Genomic DNA, 21691 nt, shown 5'->3' on the forward strand with positions numbered 1-21691 from the left:
AGTGGAAAGTCAGCAGGTTGTCTAAAACGTGATACATTGAGAAATGATGATATATGTATATTATCTAGAAAAGAAAAGGTAACCCCTAGGTGAATGAAAAACAGAAACACCTTTAAAGAGTTGAAAAGTGGTTGTTATGGTGTGAAGGCGGGGAGCTTGGGGAGATAAGAGTACTGCCTCACTATTAGAAGTTCTTTTGTATACTTGATTTTTTTTTTTTAACCACGTGCAAGTGATAAAAATGTAAAGATTTATCCTAATTATTTTTTAGTTTAACAGTAAATAAAATAAAAACTTGGGATACATTTTCATGTGTGTGTGTTTTCAGACACTGTTTATTCTTGCTTCTTTTAATTATTATATCATCAAATGTTAACGTATTTTATAGGATCAAGACTGGGAAACTGAAGTAATTTTATAATTATGTGATTTTAAAAAACTGTCTTAATAAAAAAAGACAAAGATGGTGATTGAAATGTCAACATTTAGTAAGGGAACAACAACCAGTGTTCAAACCCACTAGAAGTAATGGGTTCAATCATGAACTGTACTTGCGAGGAGTAGAAATTACACTGAGGACAGTGAAGGCCTGCTTTTCCACAGTTGCACGTTTCTGTTTTTTTTTTTTTTCCACGTTAGAAGGTTTCTTCTATGCAGGAGACTAAAGACACACATCATATTTAAGTGAAAGAAAAAGGGACAGCAGGGAGAGTAAAGTTACACTTCTTACAGCCAAATAAGGGCAGAGTGAAGAAAAAATGAACATGGATCAATATTATATTGTCCTCCAGATTGATGATCATGAAATCTTTATTAAAAAGGAGAAAAGGGGGTAAAAGTAGAGGCAAAATGTCTGTGATAATGAATAAATAAAAAAATATATAATTTTTATTTATTATTTGTATTAATGAATTTGTATTAATCTGTATTAATGAATACAAATATAGATTATGGACAGGAGGCCCTCAGTCCCATTTTTAACAATCATCATGTAATCATTTTTCCTTTTTCATAGGAAGTCAACCGCTTGTTTTTAAAGTCCCACCCAAACCTGGGCTCTCCTCTATCCCAACAGATAAGCTACAATGACATAAAAGTCAACACCTATAGAACTTCTCACTCAATCTTTGGAGACTGTGAAATTTTGCTTTCTGTTTCTGTTAGAGAACAAGACAACCTGGTCCCTCAGTGTCCCAAGTGAGGATCAAGACTTCTGCCCCCGAGGGGGAAAAAAAAAATACTAAATGTGGTCAAAGGCCCTCTCTCTTCTGAAGCAGTCATCTGCTTACATTCATGAAATTTGTTTGGGACTATTAGGCCGAACCGTCCAACGCCAAATCTGTAATATAAACTATATAAGCCCCAAGGTCCTGAGACTGCTCAGACCAACAAGGACCCTAGAAGCACTGTGGCCACTATCTACATACTGGTCAGCATTTTTTTTTAAGAGAGTATCTAACTATACTTCAAGACTGCAGCACAATGTGCAACCAGACACATATGGATAATGTTTGTGATGGGAATTCAGGAGAGGTCAACACCGCCTCCAGGTGGGTGGCCTGGGAAAAACTTCGTGTAAGAGGATGACATTTAGGTTACATCCTGAAGCACAAGAAGAATTTGAAGAGACAGTCTTGGAGCTGGGGCAGCGGGATGGGTAGGGTAGGAGAGGCTATCATTCCAGGCCTTGCCAAACCATAAAGACACACATTACTGCAAAGAGATGGAGTCAAGACTGCAGGGCGTAAAAGGAAATTAAAACCATTATGATATCAGTTGAGATTTAATGAGAGAAAACTCCTACTCCATCATAACGGGACACATTTTATTAGGAAAAGGAAGCAGCTTTTGATAGAACACATCATAGAATCCTATTTATTCTGATTATTTAACAAATAAAAGATCCTACAGTATATTATATTGCAATAAATGTATATGGAGTTTACACTTATTAATACCTATTCGCTATAAACATGCTCCTTAAACCTGTACTTTGTGGCATGACTGATACTGTATAATAGAAAGAAGGAACAAAACTAGTAATACTTATTACTGCCAACCGAAAGGTCGGCAGTTCAAACCCACCAGCTGCTCCACAAGAGAAAGATGTGGCAGGCTGCTTCCATAAAGATCACAGCCTTGGAAGCCCTGTAAGGCAGTTGCTATGAGTTGGAACTGACTTCACAGCAACAGGTTTAGTTTGGTTTCTATGCTTAGTAGACACTAATGTCTACCAAGCCCTCTCACAGTTCTTTGGGACTATCTCTGAACTCTCTAGTCCCCTATATGGTGGGAAGATATAAATGATTACTGCTCTGCCTCATTACATGGCCCAGGGGCATGTATTTGACCAAGTTGGGTCAATCAGAGTGCTTTCCTGGACGTTTGGAATTCAGACTCAGAAAGCCCCTGAATGGAATAAACATACTGTAGCTGTGAGCACCTGCATATTTTCTTATGGACTGGGAACAGAGAAAACCAGTCTGCAGAGTGAAGAATGAAGCACACAAACAGTCAGGGCAGAGGACAGACCTGGCAGTGGTTTAGTGTGGTTCTAGTTTGTTTCTAAGGCTGGCTGCACTCCTGCCTAAAGTGATGAAGTGCCTAACCCACACAACCATCCACAGTGACCCTGACACCTGCTCTTGGGATACACCCTGACACCCTCAGAATAAAACCAAAAAACCAAACCCACTGCTGTTGAGTCAATTCTGACTCATAGTGGCCCTACAAAACAAGTATCCCTTTTTTTGCTTTTTAAGCTAACCTTAGTGGGTATCTGTTTCTCTCAGTTTCTAGCTGACCAGACATAGTGACAGTCCTATACAATATCTTATTTAAACTTGAAGTGCTATACTTTCTAAACTGGAAAGCTACAAATAAATTATAAAGGTAGGATGTAAAGTGCTTTCGCTGTGGCTTAAGCCTGTATCAACTGGCCTGAATTTTGTTGAAACCAAAAAGTACATTTCTACCGGAATCGACACACGGTTTCTATGACATTAAAAAAAGCGTATCAATTGTCAAGCATTTCTGACACACGCTAACTAAGCAATTATATGAGGGAATCACAGGGTTCAATACATAATGACTGTAGATAGCCTGCATTGAACTTCACCAATCATGTCAAACACAGGTTAAAAAATTCCAGCTGTATGTGCATCACTCTTGTGGGAAGCAATTTAGTAAAAACACCAAGCTAGCCTTTAAGAGCTCTCACACCCTGACAGCCTTTCAGCCTTTCCTAGACTCAGCTGGGCTGCCTTATTTTCACCTCGGGGGGAGAAAACAACATATTGATTTTTTAATCCCTTCCGAACAGACACAATTTTCTACGACAGATAGGAAGAGGATGTATTTTAATAACACACCGATATAGCTCTTTTATTTTACAAAGTGTTCTCTTGTACACGAGCTTGTGACATTGAGTGGGAAACAAAAACACAAGCGTAAAGGGATCATTAAATCAAAGACCCCAAATTGGCTGTGAGTATGACTTTTGAGCATCCTTTCATCAAATAAGTTTCTGAAAAAGACATCGTGAAGACTATCTCCCAGCTTTCTTTGTAGAGTAAGTAGTAGGGCAGGGAAGGGAGACAAGTAAAAAGGACCTCAGACCCAACAATCAGTACACGTATGCACACCAGGCCAGTCTGAAGCCGAACTCTTCACAGTAGCATTCCCAGCCCTTCTGGCTCATGACGGAAACCAATACCTATTCGACCAGAATTCTGATTACTAACACAATAAAAAAAGATGTCCACGATAGTGTCCAAAAATGGGGGTACTCTATAACTCTGCCCCTCCCCAAATGAAACAGTGGCAACATTTTCAGGAAAATCATTAATGCTGACCTAAGAGGCACACATTAACATATAGTGAAGATACTGTCTAAAGATGAAAAGTGAAACAAATGCACTGATTCACTCACTCACTCTAATGCTTAGGCACTGTGTGCTGGGTCTAGGAGGTACAGCCCGAACACCACTGAGCAGCTTCCCTGGCCTCATGGAAACAGGAAAGGTAGGCACGAACAAGAAACTACATTAATGTAGGATTTAACAGAGGAGCCCTGGTGGCTTGGTGGTTAAAGAGCTCGGCTGCTAACTGGAAGGTCGGCGGTTTGAACCCACAAGTCGCTCCATGGGAAAAGATGTGGCAGGCTGCTTCCATAAAGGTTTCAGCCTTGGAAACCTATGGAACAGTTCTACTCTGTCCTGCAGGGTCGCTATGAGTTGGAATCAACTCGACAGCAATGAGTTTGTTTTCATTTGGTGATTTAACGGGAGTCATTTAACTAATACTTAAAGAGCAAGGAAGGCATCCCTAAAAAAATTAATTTATTTTGACACTTGAAGGATGAGTAGGAGCACCAGGCCAGGTCAAGAGTGGAGGCACAATATCTAACAAAGAGAGCGGCAGACGTGAAGGCAGAAGATGAGAGCTAATGATATACCCGAAGAATTCAAAAAAGGTCATTATTACAACCCTTGGGCAAGTTTATGTGAGGAGGGAGGGAATCTTGGATCTTTTGGCTAAAAGACTTTTCAAAAGAAAGAAGCATAATATCAATTCTACCACCAACTTCATGCCCAAGATAGAGTTAATAAACGGCAACAGCAGTGTAAGAGAATACAAATATGCTAATTAATGCTACAAGGTGATTGGAAAGTTGATGTGTTGTTGTTAGTTGCCGCTGAGCCATGGAGGCCTTAAGTGAACAGAAGAAGACACTGCCTGGTCCTGAGCCGTCTTCACGATAGTATGTTTGAGGCCACTGGTGTGGCCATTCTGTCTAATGTAAAACAAGCGACATCTGACTCAATTTTGAAGGAAAGTGATTTAGTTAGAACTAGAGTACTATTACTCACTTTCTGTTTATAAAACATACTTCAAGAAATTATCATTTTGAGAAGTTAATAAAGCAATTTCTAAGTTCTAGAATAAAAAAGGAAACACTCATGTAACGAGATAAAATACCAAATTTCTGAAAGGTCACATTATGGTTTCAATCTATTTCTAAGCATTGACAGCTTTAACAGAACCCAAGATCAAAGCCCAAATGTTTCATGGGAACCTCAACTACTTGGTAACAACATACATTGCTTTTAGTGAGGTTTTATTTACCTTCCAGCCATGTACCAAAGACCCAACTAAATTCTCTCTCATCTTCCATTCAGTTTCATTACTCTAACAGAAAAAAAAGGATATTATATTTATTAGCTGTACTCTTTAAAACTGTGTCTTATCGGCAAAGAGGATTCACAGTTTGCATATACATGACTGTACTATCCTTTCACAGGAAGTGTAACTCTTTGAAACAGACACAGGACAAATGTCTTACTTTTATCTCTTGGCATAAAAATTACTATAAACTCCTGCAGAACTTTGCAAAGACCTGTCATTATAGTTTGAGCAATTCAAAAAGGTATAAATCAAAATAGTTCTTATCTTACACTTATAAGTCAGAACAATGAGAAACAACCTGTCAGCTAAGGAGAAATTCTACTGCAAGCGTAAATTTTCAAGCCTCATCCCAAATGATGACGAAAATCACTAAAAAAAATAGGGGGAGGGCTCTTAAGGGGGCAAGCTGGAACAGTAATGCAGTGAGTCCTAAATTATATGGCTAAAAACTATTTTAGATAACATTCTATATGTAAACATTTTCCTTTTCAATATCATACCTAAATTCTCAGTAACCAACTCATAATGAATAGCTGAAAAACCACTGAAATCAGTCTCCTAAGTACCATGGCAGATTCAAAATTCTCTTTCTGAAGAAAAATTGCAGTGTGGCCCGGGGTGGCTTTGTACTTGGAGTTGTGTTTGAATTCTGGCTCTAATGCTCACTCACCGGGTTTGTAACCTTAGGTAAGTGATTTAACGTCTGTGAGTCTCATCTGTAAAAAGGGGAAAACAGTATCTACCACACTAGGTTGTTGTCAAGATTAAACAAGGCTATGGGCATTTTTTTTTTTTTTTATGGGCATAAATGTCCAGCACAATCTAGGTGCTTTCATTATCCTCAGGTGGATTAGGAAGACTTCTTTCTGGGTGAAAATACAATTGAGGCTCCTCAACCTTCAGAACAGAACACCAGGCTGGCCATCTGAGACGTTGCTCTTTAAAGCAACTGGAAGGTAAATTAGAATTCCATCCTTTGGTCGCCTCATCTAAGAGACAACAAAGATCTAGAAATATGCTGAAGAAGTAAACTCCATTACACAAATAAAATTGACCCAAGAGACCTAAGGAATAAAAATGATGATCTGCCCAGGTTCAAAAGGCTGTTAGGAAAATAATTCCACTTGAATGATCACCCTGTAAAACATCGAGGTTTCTTCTCTCTTCCCCTCTCTTAATCTTACTTAAGTCTCCACTAATGTTTTGATTTTAAACTAATTTAAATTCTATAAACCATTCCAGTGAAATAAAAAGATCTGAAAAGTATGCAAAGGTTGTTATGGAAACAGAGTGGGACACTCTTGCCCATGTAAATTCCTTTGTCAAACAGAAACAGCTCTGGTTCTGAAGCACCAAGCCAACTCCAGCTTCATGTAACAAACATCATTATACTTCTGCAGGGTGAATTACATCTTACTAAAGGAAGTGTCAGAGCCTCAGAGACAAATACTTTTTAAGTAACTTTTTAAATAATTTCAAACTTACAGAAAAGTTGTAAGACTGGTACCCAGAATTTCCAGATATCTTGCACCCAGAATTACCAATTACTAACGTTTTGCCACATTTGTCTGTCTGCCACTCTGCAGGCTTTTTCTCATCCACTTGAAAATACACCGCAGACGTGATCCCTCTTTACCCCTAAATGCTGAAGTGTTTATTTCCTAACAAGGATACCCTTTTACACAGCCAAAGCACAATTATCAATGTCAGAAAATTATCATGGATACGATACTGTATTATCTAATCTACAGAACATATTCCAATTTTGTCAACTGTCTCAGCAATGTCTGTGCTTTATAGGAAAAAATTTTTTTTTTTTTCCTCCTATACCAAGATCCAATTCAGGACTACAGGTTACAGTTAGTTATCCCGTCTCTCGAGTTTCATTTAATCTAGAATAGTTTCTCAGTCTTTACCTTTCATCACGACCGTGGTATTTCTGAAGAATATAAGCCAGTTATTTTGAGAATGTTTGTAGCAGTCAAGGTTCTCCAGAGAAGAGTAAATAAGAACATGCATGTGTATGTGTAATATATTCTATATATATGGTATGAGTGCTAGGGATCTCAGTTTAGTACCACGAACTACGACTTCCTTTTATATATATATATATTTCTGTATTCCTTTGAACAGTAGCTTTTTGGAAAGGCATTAAAGCTAAACCTGAGTGTTCAATCTAAGGTATTTAACCAAAGGTCCCTCGTTCCCCCTTCCTCCTCCCCAATATCCATGCATCTACTTTAGGTGATTCTAAATATAATCATTTTAAAGTCACTTCTAAATTGTTGGAAACAGTGGTGGCGTAGTGGTTAAGTGTTACGGCTGCTAACCAAGAGGTCAGCAGTTCAGATCCACCAGGCGCTCCTTGGAGAAACCATGGGGCAGTTGTACTTCATCCCATAGGGTTGCTCTGAGTTGGAATTGACTTGATGGCAACAGGTTTGGTTTGGTTGGGTTTTTCTAAATTGTTATACTACTTTCAGTTTGTTTATCTGGAGTGAATTCATCTCCTAAATGTAGATTTTGTTGGCTGTTTTTCACACGTTTTGGTATTTTGGACTGTAGACTTTTGCGTAGAAAGCTACCCACCTCACCCAGGGTTTTGCAGTTGCCCCCACTTCGCTCCCAGTATTCCCCCAGTCTTATATAAATAGCTCAAAGCTCCAGTCCTGAGGTGATATTGGGGATATCACAGATCCTGTTACCAAAATCAGGCCCTGGTCATGTGTCTTCTCCTGCCTCCCTAAGTGCTCAGTCTCCCTGTCCTATTTCCCTCCTTTCACACAGTGAGTCCAATATTTGCAGGAGGCAAACCTAGTTGTAATTACTCCACAGCACCAAACTCCCGGTTACAGCCTGCCTGTTCCCAGATTCAGAGCAGCTTCAGCTCTGCTGACCATTTTGTCTATCTGTTCTGTTCCTCATCTATAGAGATATTTATAATGTTGCTACCGTGAGCATGTTTTTAATTTTTCTCTATTTATTTTTCTCATTTTTATGTGTTTAAAGTAGGAAGTGGAGGAGAGGGGAAATGAATCTCAAAGCAAAAATTTGCAATGACATCTGCATCAGAAATTTTGCTCTAACCCTTTCAGTGGTGTTTGAGTTTGTGTACTGATCATGTAATAGGCTGATCATTTTTAAAAGATGAAAATTTAATAGAGAATAAATGTTCCTATTAATGCAGAAAATGAAAATTAAAGGTATGCATAGACATAAAATGTATCTCGAAGGATACAAAACAAACCTCCAGGAATGAGCTTAGGAACTGGGAGACCAGGGTCAAATGGATAAAGGTAGATGAAAAACTGACTTTTAGAAGAGTGTATCACCACAAAAATTAAAAATCTGCTTCATGATACCTACTTCCTTATATTCCATAGCTCCCTACTTAGACTTCTGACAACATTTTCAAGAACGTATGTTAATCAGTTTACAAAAGATAATTCATACATCATTCATTTAGAAAATAAACCATCTGCTCATACTCCAAGAATTACTGGGTAACCTTTAAGGAAATACAATAAATTACCCAGAAGTCCTCTTATTTACAGAGATTAATAAAACATTCTTATCTCTTCCAGGATAGAGCATACTGTTTATATATAAACAGCTTTCAAATATAGCAATCTATTTGTCTAGTATGATCCAATATCAATGTAAATCAACATACTTAGAAATGGGAAACACAGCTGTCCCCAAACCCACTTTAAACTCTATTCATGTTCAGTGTTTACATGGAGAAATATATGCCACCTTATGGAAATACCAAGAAGACTGAGACAATAGCATATATGAATTAGTAAGTATTGCTGTTGCTATTCCTTTCCATTTGCCCTATAGGGGCAATAAAGACAAAAATAAAAAATTTCAACCTAGGTTTATTTTTAGCCTATTCATTTTAAACAACTTTAAATTAGTAAATGATTGTTGTTAATTGTCGTCTAGTCATCTCCAACTGATGGTGGCATTATGTGAAACAGAAAGGTTGCCTGGTCCTGGGCCACCTTAATGATTGTTGGTATATCTGAGTCCATTGTTTTGGCCATTGTGTCAATCCATCTCACTGAAAGATTCCTTAATTTTCCTTGACTGGGCCAAACACGATATCCTTCACACTTACAGTAAAATTAAACAATGGTGTGAGTGCTAGAGATCTCAGTTTAGTACCATGAACTATTGCTTCTTAACAAAAACAACAAAACAAACAAGCCAAACCAGTTGCTCTAAAGTTAAAATTTTTTCACGGTGACCCTATGTGTTGCAGAGTAGAACTGAACTCCACAGGGTTTTCAAGGCTGTGACCTTTTAAGAGGATCACCAGGTCTTTCTTCTAAGGTGCCCCTGGATGGGGTTGAACTGCCAATCTTTCGGTTACTAAATTCCTATTCTTTTCCCTGCCCTTTCACAATCATACTAAACACACTTAGAAAACCTGAGACAAACCTAAGACAGAAAACTGTATCCCTTATTTTTAATCAAGATGGACTTTACGACCGGAAATGCTGCGTAGGATTTACTACTAAAGCTCAAAGTCACTTAGTTTACTTAAGAAGTCAAATTACAGAACATTATATATGGTTAAAATTTCACTGAGTCCCTACTGTATTCGCAAATATTGTCAAACCAGAGTTTTCATAAAAACTGACATTTTCAAAAAAGCTTTATTTGCTTTAATCCTTCTCTCCCTTTTTATAAGATTGAGCTTGTAAATGGCAAACGGTTAAACAGGAGCACCAAGATGCTACCTGCAGGGCATCTGGACTTAAGCAAGCACACCGAAATGCCAACTCAAAGGCATCCGGCTTAACGTACTTATAAACTGGTCTGTCTCAGATGCTCTTACTTGAAATCAGGGTTCTTTAGGGAGCTCTTTTAGATCCTGGTATGTACATGCAACAACATGTGGGCAGATCTGGGCTCTGTAGTGGGGATTCATTCAATATTATTCAGCAAGACTTCTTAAATTCTCTAAAACTGAAAGGGAAGTAAGGCAAGTAAAAGTTTAGATCATACATAATAATTATATTTAGGCTACAATGAACTATACACAGTGAGAAGTTCTTTTGCTATTTTTAATAATGTCAGAAATAAAACATTTGTATCTTTATGTACCATATTTATAAACTAAAATGCTCCCTCTAAAAACCAGGTATTTCAGAGGCTTATTAAGCAGTAAATCTTATTTTGTGGGCTTCTTTAACCTAAACATTTCTCTTTTCTGGGTATTCAATGGCAAGGGAACTCAAATTTTTGGGAAATAAGACTCAGGATCTGTCTCTTTAAAACAACGTGTGACTAAGTGACATTTACGTGATCTGTGTGCCTTACCACGCACACGATAGTGACTATCCATGTTATATATCAGATTAATTTTATTGTGAATTTTATGCACAGGCACAATAAATTCTATAGATATACAGTTGTGTTCATAATTTGCTACTGAAACCTTATAGCCTAAAATACTTCTTAAATCTGAAAACTCCTTAAATGTGTTCCATAGTGAAAGGAAAACAAATTATCACTGCTGAACTTGAATACTGTATTGGACTCAAATAAATCATAAACTACACTGTTTAGTGTATGTGAAGATATTTTTGGTATTAACTCTGTCATATCTTCAATGATCTTCTAACTTTTGTTTAAGCCTAAAGTCTAATTTTTTGCACCTCAGCTGTCATATGAGATTCTCATGAGGAATCTTTTCTTATTTATTTATTTTTTAAAGAATGAACAACACTACAAGATCCCTTACTTATCCTCTGAGCTCTTTCATTTTGCAAATGAGCTAAGCAGGGTGCTGATCTGAGCGTCAGATTTTATTCCAAACGTTCCTTGATTTCTAACAAGGTATTTATTTCTAAAGCAGGCTTTATGCAGGCTATTTGTTAAAATTATTTTTTTCAATTTTCCCCTATTAACTAATTTAAGTTTTGTTTTTTTTTTAAAAAGTCACGAAATAGAATTAAGCCTTTTTTCTTGGGGCAAGACTGGTGAATTGGCCACATAAAAGGTATTCACAAACTGCCCTTACCTTGCCTCCTATGAAGGCCCAAAAATGAAAATGGTTTCCCATATTCCCTTGCTGTTAGGGGAGGCCATGTGGCCCAGTTCTGGCCAGTAAGATATAAGGGGAAACCCCTGGGAGCAGCTTCCAGGAAAACATTTAAAAAGGGCAAATGTGGCTGACATCTGCCTTTGGCCTTGGCTTAGATCTCTCACTTTTTCTCAATAGGCTGAACCTAGGGGTGCATTAGACTTCTCGTAACCATGAGGACAAAAACCCCATGCTAAGGATGATGGAGGAGGAAGCTCGTAAGAGCCAGGGTTCTTTATTTGGGTATTGCTGAACCACTGTTGTAAACCTGGATTTATCACACAAGACAAATCTCTTGCTTGCTTAAGCCATTATCAGTTGAATTTTGCTAATACTTACAACTAATACATGCTACCTCCCCAACATCTGTGCAAGTACTACAAATCCAGAGCTTTCTATGATTGATCGTCTCCTATTACCACCATGATAAGGTACATCAAAATGTTTTAAAATTCAAAGACACATTTAAAATACAGAAAGAATTACGTTTCTTTCATGAAGCATATTCTTTCAAACTAGTAGTTAACTTCACTGAACAAAAATCAACATTTAAAAAGCTGATTTGAACCCAAAGACTGTATTTATACAAAAACAACTTCGAAATTTATCAAATACTTTAGGATACTTATCTTTTAATGATGCTCTATTTTCTACCCCATTTGTAATATACCCAAAACAATCAATCCTATTCTCCAATGTTTTATGTTGTCCTGAAAAAGAATCTAATTCCCGTCCCCAGATTAAATTCAGACACAGGTAATTTAATCCTGGGAGAGGCTAACTGCTGCTGACATTTTCAGCACCAGATGTAATTGGTAACCTCAAATTCTTTTTTTAAAACTAACTATGACACATGCTAATATCTAAAATAACGACTCAAGATTAAAGTCTTATCAACCCTTGCTGGAAAATATTAAAGCTGTCTAATCCCAGATCTTTGCAAATGTAATAAAGGAAACTGAAAATGCCAACAGCAAGGGCAAGTTACAACCGTTTCAACGTAAAGCCAAACATATACCTGGACAAAATAATAACGCTTTTTCATATACTTATGTATTTCAGAACAAATCCTAAAATTTGCTATTTTATTCCTCTGAGAAACTGCTTGAGATGTAACTGAAAAGAAAGTTGGGGCATGAACAAAAAAACACGCACAGACACACTCGGCGCTTTCTAAAAACACTATTTTGACCAGGTCATTTCCATGCTCAAAATTCAATAGCTCCCTACTACTCTAAAAAACTGAAACCCTCTGGGGGTCAGCCTAAATTCCCTTTCCAGCTTTACTTCTTCCTACTTCCCAATCCTAATCAAAATTACTCTATTTATTCCAAAAGAAATTCATATCACAATTTTTATGAAGGATGTTTACAGTAGTTATTACACAAAGAAATCAGAAGCAATCTAAATGGCAAAAGAACAGCCACGAAATACCCCAACTATTAAAACTCATGCTGTTGAAGGGATATGCTCATTGGCCTATTTAAAAAATTGAGAACTTGGTCTAGTTTTTAAGAAATGCTACCAAATATATATATATATATATACACACACACACAAATTATAGAAGTATCAAAAATCATATTATTACTACTAAAAAACCATTCATCAGTTATAGTTCTAAAATACCTATTCACCAGTACAACGAAGACATAACAGAGAAACAGTTTTCCCAAATACTGACAACAAATAATAATCAAAGAATTGGCTACACTGCCACCAAGAGCTAAATGTGACATAAACAGTTAAGATGCTAAATACTTTTTTAATATTTTTAAACTACCCATTGCCATCAAGTTGATTCTGCCTCATAGCAACTTTACAGGACAGAGCAGAACTGCCCCATAGGGTTTCCTAGGAGCGGCTAGGTGGATTTGAACTGCCAATCTTTTGGTTAGCAGCTGAACTCTTAACCACTATGCCTAAAAAAATAGAAAATATTACTTTAAAAAGTTTTAAGGTGTTGCTGAAGAATACAACTATAATTTACCCCTGCAAAAAACCACTGACATGATCACTAGATCTTATCTTCAAAAAGACTAAATATAACTGCAGAGAGGTTTGGGGTTTTCAAGAAGCACTCTTGGAATTTCATTACTAACAAAACAGTAACACTTCAAAGCATATGCTTAGTAAATGAATTAAAAAACAAAAAAACAACTATATAGGTTCCTTCAGGGCACAGATTTTTTTTTCTATTTCAGCCCTAAAATTATAGAATTCTATTTCGTTTGTAAAACCTCATGAGCTTAATAAAGAAATCATATAGACAATGTTTTGATAGATACTAATAAAATCTTTAACAGAATATAATTAGATTTGTGCAAACTCTAAGAAATATATCATAATTACTATTAAAACTGTTATGCAGAATATTCAGAAAATACCAATTTATCTTTGGAAACGACTAATAGCAGGGATAATTTTTATTCATTTAAGAATTCATAGAACCCAACAAGTCCAATTAAAATGTGCTAAAGTACTGTTTTATTTTTAATTATAGCATTTAAAACATTTGGAAAGTCTTTACATTTTACTTTCTCACAATTTAGGTGGCAACAGGTCATTGAGAGAGACAGAGATATCAAAACAGAAACCAGAACCCCTCACTCCTTCACACACCAACAAGTTCATCCCAAAACAGTCTTCTTTCCATTTCCATGGCTACCAGCCTAACTCAAGTAACCAACAACTCCCTTGACCAATACCTGATGTCTCTTTCAGGTTTACTCTTTTCCTCCTACGATCCTTTCTCTACATACAGTAAATTCTTTACAAAATGTAGGCAAGATTGTGTCACTCCTCAGCTTAAAATTCTCCCATCACAAACAATGAAATTCAAACTCCTTATCATGGTCTACAAGATTATAAGCAGGACCCTTTCCCTCATTTACCATGCTCTACCTACACTGGCCTTCTTTCTGTTTCTCAAACACACCAAACCCATTCTCCAACTCATCTGCCTTCACACACCTGCTGTTCCCTTTGCCTGACATGCCTCCCACTCCCTCATTCCCTCAACTCTCCACATGGCCCGCTCCTCTTCATCTCCAGTGTACGGCTCTCAGATTTAGCAAACAGAAATACAGAATATGTGCTTAAATTTGAATTTTAGATAAATAATAAGTAATTTTTTAGTAAGTATGCCCTTTGTGATATTTAGGACATTCTTTACCAAAAAACTATTATTTATCTGAAATTCACGTTTAACTGTATTTTCTCTGGCAACCCTGATCCAGTGCCATCCTCGGTAATCTTGCTCTGGTGTCACCCCTAACATACATCACATACACCACCAGATCTGGAGAGTTTCCTTTGTCATAACTCATCACTGTATTTTCTTCATACCCCAAACACAAACAAACCTGTTGCTGTTGATTCAGACTTGTAGCGACCCTGCAGGACAGAGCAGAGCTGCCCCATAAGGTTTCCAAGGAACGCCTGGTGGATTTGAACTGCTGACCTTTTCATTAGCAGCTGAGCTCTTAACCACTGTGCCACCAGGGCTCCATTTTCCTCATAGTACTTATCAACCTCCGGAAATTACTTTGTTTACTTCCATGGTTTACTCACTTTATTTCTATGTCCTATCTCTATAACGCGCAGTTTATCTCTCCTTCTTTTAACCCCCATGCCATACCTCTACCCCATGTTAGCTCTACAAGAATAGGGTCTTTTCTTCTCTTGAAATGTTTCTCCATCTTCTAAAATAGCACAAAATAAGTGAACAAACAAACAAACAAAAACCAAATCTGTTGAATGATGTTCTGAATTTATATGCCTTGTAAGGTGTTTAGTATTATTCCCTTCTAATTTCATAAACAATGAAACAATTTTACAGTCTGGAAGGAAAATTAATGAGACTTTTTTTTTTTTAATGGAAACCCTGGTGGCATAGTGGTTAAGAGCTATGGCTGCTAGCCAAAAGATCGGCAGTTCAAATCCACCAGGCACTCCTTGGAAACAGTATAGGGCAGTTCTACTCTGTTCTATTTGGTTGCTGAGTCAGAATCAACTCTAAGGCAACAAGTACAGGTACAGCAGGTATGCTTTTTATACAAGCAATCCGCATACTCTATAGTTTTATGTGAGTTGTTTTATTACCAATGTTGTATTGTAACAAGACAAGTAAGTAAGAACTGTCTCTAACTATCTGTACATGACCACAAATAACTAGGAATATAGAAATATTAATAAAAACATGCTTATAGAATGACTTTATAGAGATGTAAATCTACGCAAATCCACTTTACCGTCTTAATAGAACTCCTTTGTTTTTCTTCCCAAACACCACTGCTCAATTCAAGTGTGCAGTGAATATCTGCTTCTCTGTCATAGGATCCAAAAAGGAGTAACCTGCAAGATAAAAATAAAGTCGAGGGACTATCATACCAGTCATATGCATTAAAACGTTTCTCTCTGTTTCTATAGATAATATCTATACCGAGAAGTAATATGTTACTCCATTACTATTACAGTTCTGGTAACAGGGAAAAAAATAAATAAATCGAACTCTTGGTACCCCCTCTAGCGGAAATGCGAAGTAAAGCTAAAATTAGGTGAGATTCCAGGACAGGCTTAGTTTTTCAGTGGTTAAGTCAGATAATTAGAAAGTGTAGCTAGAATGGACTTGACGGCCACTGACAACAACGTCATCTACTCATGAGGTAAAGAAATTCACCAGGTATTTATACAGAGTACTAAGAACTATGGATCTTGGAATCAGAATGCTAAAATTTTTAAAAAGCTGCGAAGTGATGTACACGGTGTGAATCATCTCTGTAAAAATTAAACAGACACACACACCAAACAGTACAAAATATCTCCTTAAGAATACACACACACACACACACACACACACACACACACACACACACACACACACACACACACACACGTATATGGTAAGAGGTTAATTAAAAAAAAAAAAAAATTACCCCCTTGTCTAGTCTTGTCTTCCTTAGGAAGGTCTTTTGGGTAACAACACATCATTTACACAGAGACCCTAACAGTTCATACTCAAGATGTTCACTATGGTCAAAGGGAATTAATTCAGAATTGGCAGAACAGCACTGCAGTTAAGAGCACACAACTTCTGGCCAAATGGACCAGAGTTTGGATCCAAACTTCTCCACCTACTAATGTGATCTAAACCCACCTCTTTCTCTGGAAAATTCAGGGCAAAAATAGTATTTACCTTTTAGGGCCGTTATGAGAGTAAAAGAAGACAATGCATACAAGACATTTGGCATAATGCTTATTTAGCAAACAGTAAGTGCTCAAAAGTTTATTTCTACTATCTTGAAAGCAATTGTCAAGGAACTATGCCATCACCTAATTTTACTCTTTAATCTTCTGATCTAAATAGGAAATCTCAGGTCCAGTCCTGAGATGACATAAAGCAGTTTCTATTATTGAAGAAAAACTTATTGTTAACCATGTAGCCAACTTCTATATTATCTATCTTCAAAATCAGAAAATAAACTTACCCATTTGTTTCAGGAGTAAGCTTGAGCATAGCTTTAACAGCAATCAACATTTTGACTGCTACTCTATTACTTTATCTCTACATGAGTATCATGGAATAAGAGTGAGAAAAGGAAAGAAAAGTGGGTAAAGCAATTACAGAAATAGAGAAAACTGTGCCCTAAGGTTGGAGATGATTTCCTCAGGGAAATCATCATGTCCATACCTGTCAAAGAGGCCTCACAAAGTAAGAGGCCCGAATAAACAAACGGGGGGAAAAGTCTCAATAAATTTAAATAATTCTCAAAGATTCTTAAAAGAAACTTTAAACTTAGTGCTTAATGTCCTATGACCAAAAATAAGATAGGCCAAATACTTTAAGAAGATTCAAAACTATAAAATACTAAGTTTAGAAAAATGAGAAATTTTATTCACCAAACCTCTGCTGCCACCATCTGTTCAAAAGTGCGAACTACCTTAGGGCCTTTACTATCACACAGAGAAGGCTGAACACCAGATAGTGCATCCAGACTACTGACAAATATTAACCTCTTTGGGATTTGGGAATGAGAAAGCCAAATTCTTGGGAATTCCTCCCTGAAATTATAAGTTATTCTACATTTCTCACAGAACTTCTTTTAAAGTTTTAAAAAACAATGAACCGTCTACAAAAATGAACTCAAAATGGATCACAGACCTAATTTTAAGTACTAAAGCTACAGAACTCTTAGAAGAAAACAGGAGTAAATCTCTGCTACCTTGGATTAGGCAATGGCTAAGAGATATGAAACCAAAGGCATAAGCATCAAAAGAAAAAAAATAAATTAGACATCATCAAAATGAAAACTTTTGTTCTTCAAAGGATACCATCAAGAAAATGAAAAGACAGCCCACAGAATGGGAGAAAATGTTTGCAAATCATATATTTGATTAGGGGCTTGTATTCAGAATATACAAAGAACTCTTAGAACTCAGTCATAAAAGACAAATAACTCAAAAAATGGACAGAGAATCTGAATAGAAATTTCTCCAAAGATAGACAAATGGCCAATAAAACAATAAGCATATAAAAAGATGCTCAACATCATTAGTCATTAGGGAAATGAAACTCAAACCACAATGAGATAACACTTCACGACCACTAAACTGACTATAACAAAAGAGACTAGCAATAACAAGCAACGCCATGGTTGTGCAGGATTGAAATCCTCACACACTGTTGGTGGGAAACGTAAATGGTACAGTCACTTTGGAAAACAGTTCAGCAGTTTCTTAAAAAGTTAAACAGAGGTACCATAAAACCCATTGCCGATGGGTCAATTCTGACTCACAGAGACCCTAGAAGATCCTGCAATTCCACTCCTAGGTATATAAACAAGAAAAATGAAAACATACATTCAAATTTCTACATGAATGTTCAGAGCAGCATTATTCATAATAGCCAAAAAGTAGAAACAACACAAATGTCCACCAGCTGACGACTGGATAAACAAAAAGTGCCACATCCCCATGATGGAATATTATTTGGCACTAGAAAGAAATGAAGTACTGAGACATGCTACAACATGGATGAATCTTGAAAGCATTACGCTAAGTCAAAGAAGTCAGACACAAAAGACCACATATTTTAAGATTCCATTTATGGAAATTATCCAGAATAGGTAAATCCATAGAGGCAGAAGGTAAATTAGTGGTTGTAAGGAGGGGAAAATGGAGAGTGACTGCTAAGGGTACAGAGTTTCTTTCTGAGGTGATGAAAATGTTTTGAAATTACATTTTGGGAATGGCTCCATATCTGTGAATATACAACCAATGAACTGAAGACTTTAAAATGGTGAATTTTGTCATATGTAAAATCATACCTCAATTTAAAACAACGACAATTTGACACCTCCCCACATCAATTACAAAGGCTAAAACTTAAAAAACCCGACACTACCAAGTGTTAGGAGGATGTAGAGCACCTGGAACTCTCACACGCTGCCAGGTAGAATGTAAAACACTTCAAGAGGACTGTTCAGCAGTTTCTTACAAAGTGAAACACACACACACCTTCCATGTGACATGGCCATTCAACTCTTAGGGTATTTAAGGAAGAGAAATGAAAACCTATGTCCATAAATATATATGCATGCAAAGACTTATAAATAAATATTCATACCAGTTTTATTCACAATAGCCAAGAACTAGAAACAACCCCAAATAATCATCAAGACATGAATGAACAATCAAAATGTGGTGTATCTATCCAATTGAATACTATTCAGCAAAAAAAAAAAAAAGGAATTTCTATAATCTTTTCACACAACACATGGATGAATTTCAAAATCATATGTGGAGTGAAGGAAGGTAGGCACAAAAGAATATATACTGTATGATCCCATTTAAATAAAATTCTAGAAACCATAAAATAATCTCCAGTGACAAAAAGCAGATAATGGTTACCTAGACACACACTTCATAATGATGATATGAATTCCTTTCCCAAGTCAGGCAACAACTACCAACATTAAACAAAAAACTCAGGAGATACAAAGGACATGTTCCAAGTATACAGGAGCCAGCTTGAAGTAACTCCCACTAGCCAAATCTGGGACGATTAAGGTTCAAAACAATAAAGGACGGTAAGAAATTATGTTGTTTTTGTTGTGTCCCATCATGTCAACTCTAACTCACAGTGACCTTATACGACAGAGTAAAACTGCCCCATAGGGTTTCCTAGGCTGTAATCTTTACAAGTGCAGATCTCCAGGTCTTTTCTCCCACAGAGCAGTTGGTGGGTTCCAACCACAGACCTTTCGGTTAGCAACCAAGCACTTAACCATTGTGCCACGTGGGCTCCTAAAAAATTATAACCATTGAAAAAATAGGAATTCATGAGTCCACGCTCAGAATAGATAAATGGGGGGGGGGGGATAAGGGAGAGCTGACTGGTAATTTGGAAAAAGTGCTGGGGAGTCAGACAATCACCATTCTGTAATTATCATAATAAAGATCAGTTCAGGCAAGAAATCATCTATGGATACCAAATCTAAGGGTGTGAATTTTGTGGAGGACCAGGGTATTTGTTTCGTATTACAGATTCGTTATTGGATGCAAGGGAAAAAAATAGTAACTACATAGTGGAGAAAATGAGGCAATATTTTGACCAAGCGATCAAAATTCACAATTCAATATTATTTGATTGAAAACAGATGGTATATTTAGTAAAAGTGTTATTTAACATTAAATTACCTGAAGTTGATAATTGACTATGGTTATATAACAGAGTATCCTGATTCTTAGGAAATACACACTGAAGTATTTAGGGGTAATAAAACAGTCCCCACAGGTGAGTCTGGGTAATGAGTACACAGGTGTTCTCTGCTCTACTTTTGCAACTTTTCTGTAAGTTTGAAATTATTTCCAAGGAAAATATTCTTTATTTTAAATAAATAATACATGTAAAAGACATAAAAAATAAGAGAAGATATACCACAGCATTTAGGGATATATATACACTTGGGTGATTAACAATAAATAAAAGTAAGAAAGTGATTTATTTAAAAAGCCAGCATAATAGTTACAGGGGCAGGAAGGTGTGTGGGGGTGGGGGGGTGGGCAGAGGAAGGTGTCAAGGTTTTATTTTCTGAAACAAGGAGGAGCTACAAGGGTGTCTGTTGTAAAATAATTCATGAAACTGCCTATCTGTTTAATGTGGTTTTCTGTTACATTTAACATTAAAAAAAGTTTTTTTTACTGATGTATTTTTGGAACCTGGCACACCAAAACAACACCCTAAAAGCTGCTGAGAAAACATAAGCTTTAGAACAGTGTAAGTGTGACTCATGACTAACTGACCTTAATTAGAATTTCCTTCTATCTATAGTGAGTACAGGGTTATCATCCTAATTATACTGTCTTGGGCATACAGAACTCACACAACAACACTCTGTAACCCGTGCCTTCGTGGACTGTGCTCTTAGTTTTGTTGTTAAATGTAACTGATCGATAAAATCAGTCAAAAAAAGAAAATGGATCAATTACATCATTTAATGTCTTTTACATGAAGAGCCATGTGACAAATCTTAGAATTTGGTGCCAGAATTTTTTTCTCCTGAAAAACATGCGTAGTTTATCAGAAAATAAGTGTTAAGTAATCCATCAGGTTTCCTTCCCTGCCCTGGCTGCCAGAAACTGTATCTTCCCTACATAGTTGATTTTTATCTATTTTATCTTTATTTACCTACAGGTGGGTATGGGTCTTCTTTGCAAAATACCTCAAATTCTTTTTTTTAAGATAAAGGATGGGCTATTAATTATAAGCTAAGAAATAAGAACTTTAACAATATGATTAGAACACTAACATAAAATAATTTAGCTTACTAGTAGTAGTACTACAAATACAATTGAGTTTATCTGTGGTTTAAAAAAAATCACCTTTAGTCAACTCAAAAAAACAAGCAACTGTTCAGAATGGCTGCATTTATTGTAACCTTGACAAATGCAAAGTGTTCGAACCAATTTTTACAAACAAAATTGCCTCCCCCTCCAATCTGTTGCTTGGGGGATTAAAAACCTTACTTCAGATAATTAGAAAAGAATTTCCCTTTATAGGATGAGATCTTTCAAATCAATAAAATTAAAATTCCAATTATAACAATCAAATATGCAAAAATGAATACAGTTTCTATCAAGATTTTTTTTCTTACTAAATACTGTAATGATTATATTAAAGCATAATAATGAAGTTACATTTACTGAAGGCACTATGTGGTAGGCCCAGTGCTTTATTCATCTATTGCTGATCACAATTATGAGCAAGGTGGCACGTTTGTCCCATTTCCCAGAAAGTGTAACTTGCCGAAGGACGCGCAACAGTAAGGGTACAGGGCTGGGGTGTGTGCTTCGAGCTTTCTAATTCAAAAACCTATCTTACATCTACTTCATGCTGCCTTCCAA

The 21691-nt window shown here is 36.5% G+C and overlaps 1 protein-coding gene across 1 annotated transcript in view; it reads right to left on the reverse strand.

The window, feature by feature from the left end:
• The window catches only part of PDZD8 (PDZ domain containing 8), a 65557-nt gene that overhangs the window by 11846 nt on the left and 32020 nt on the right, over positions 1-21691 (reverse strand). Inside the window, exon 3 of the mRNA XM_049855229.1 lies at positions 15538-15640. Coding sequence (XP_049711186.1) covers positions 15538-15640 — 103 coding nt within the window. The remainder of the gene's footprint in view (positions 1-15537; positions 15641-21691) is intronic.

This window comes from Elephas maximus, chromosome 16, assembly GCF_024166365.1.
Source record: "Elephas maximus indicus isolate mEleMax1 chromosome 16, mEleMax1 primary haplotype, whole genome shotgun sequence".
Lineage (NCBI taxonomy): Eukaryota > Metazoa > Chordata > Mammalia > Proboscidea > Elephantidae > Elephas > Elephas maximus.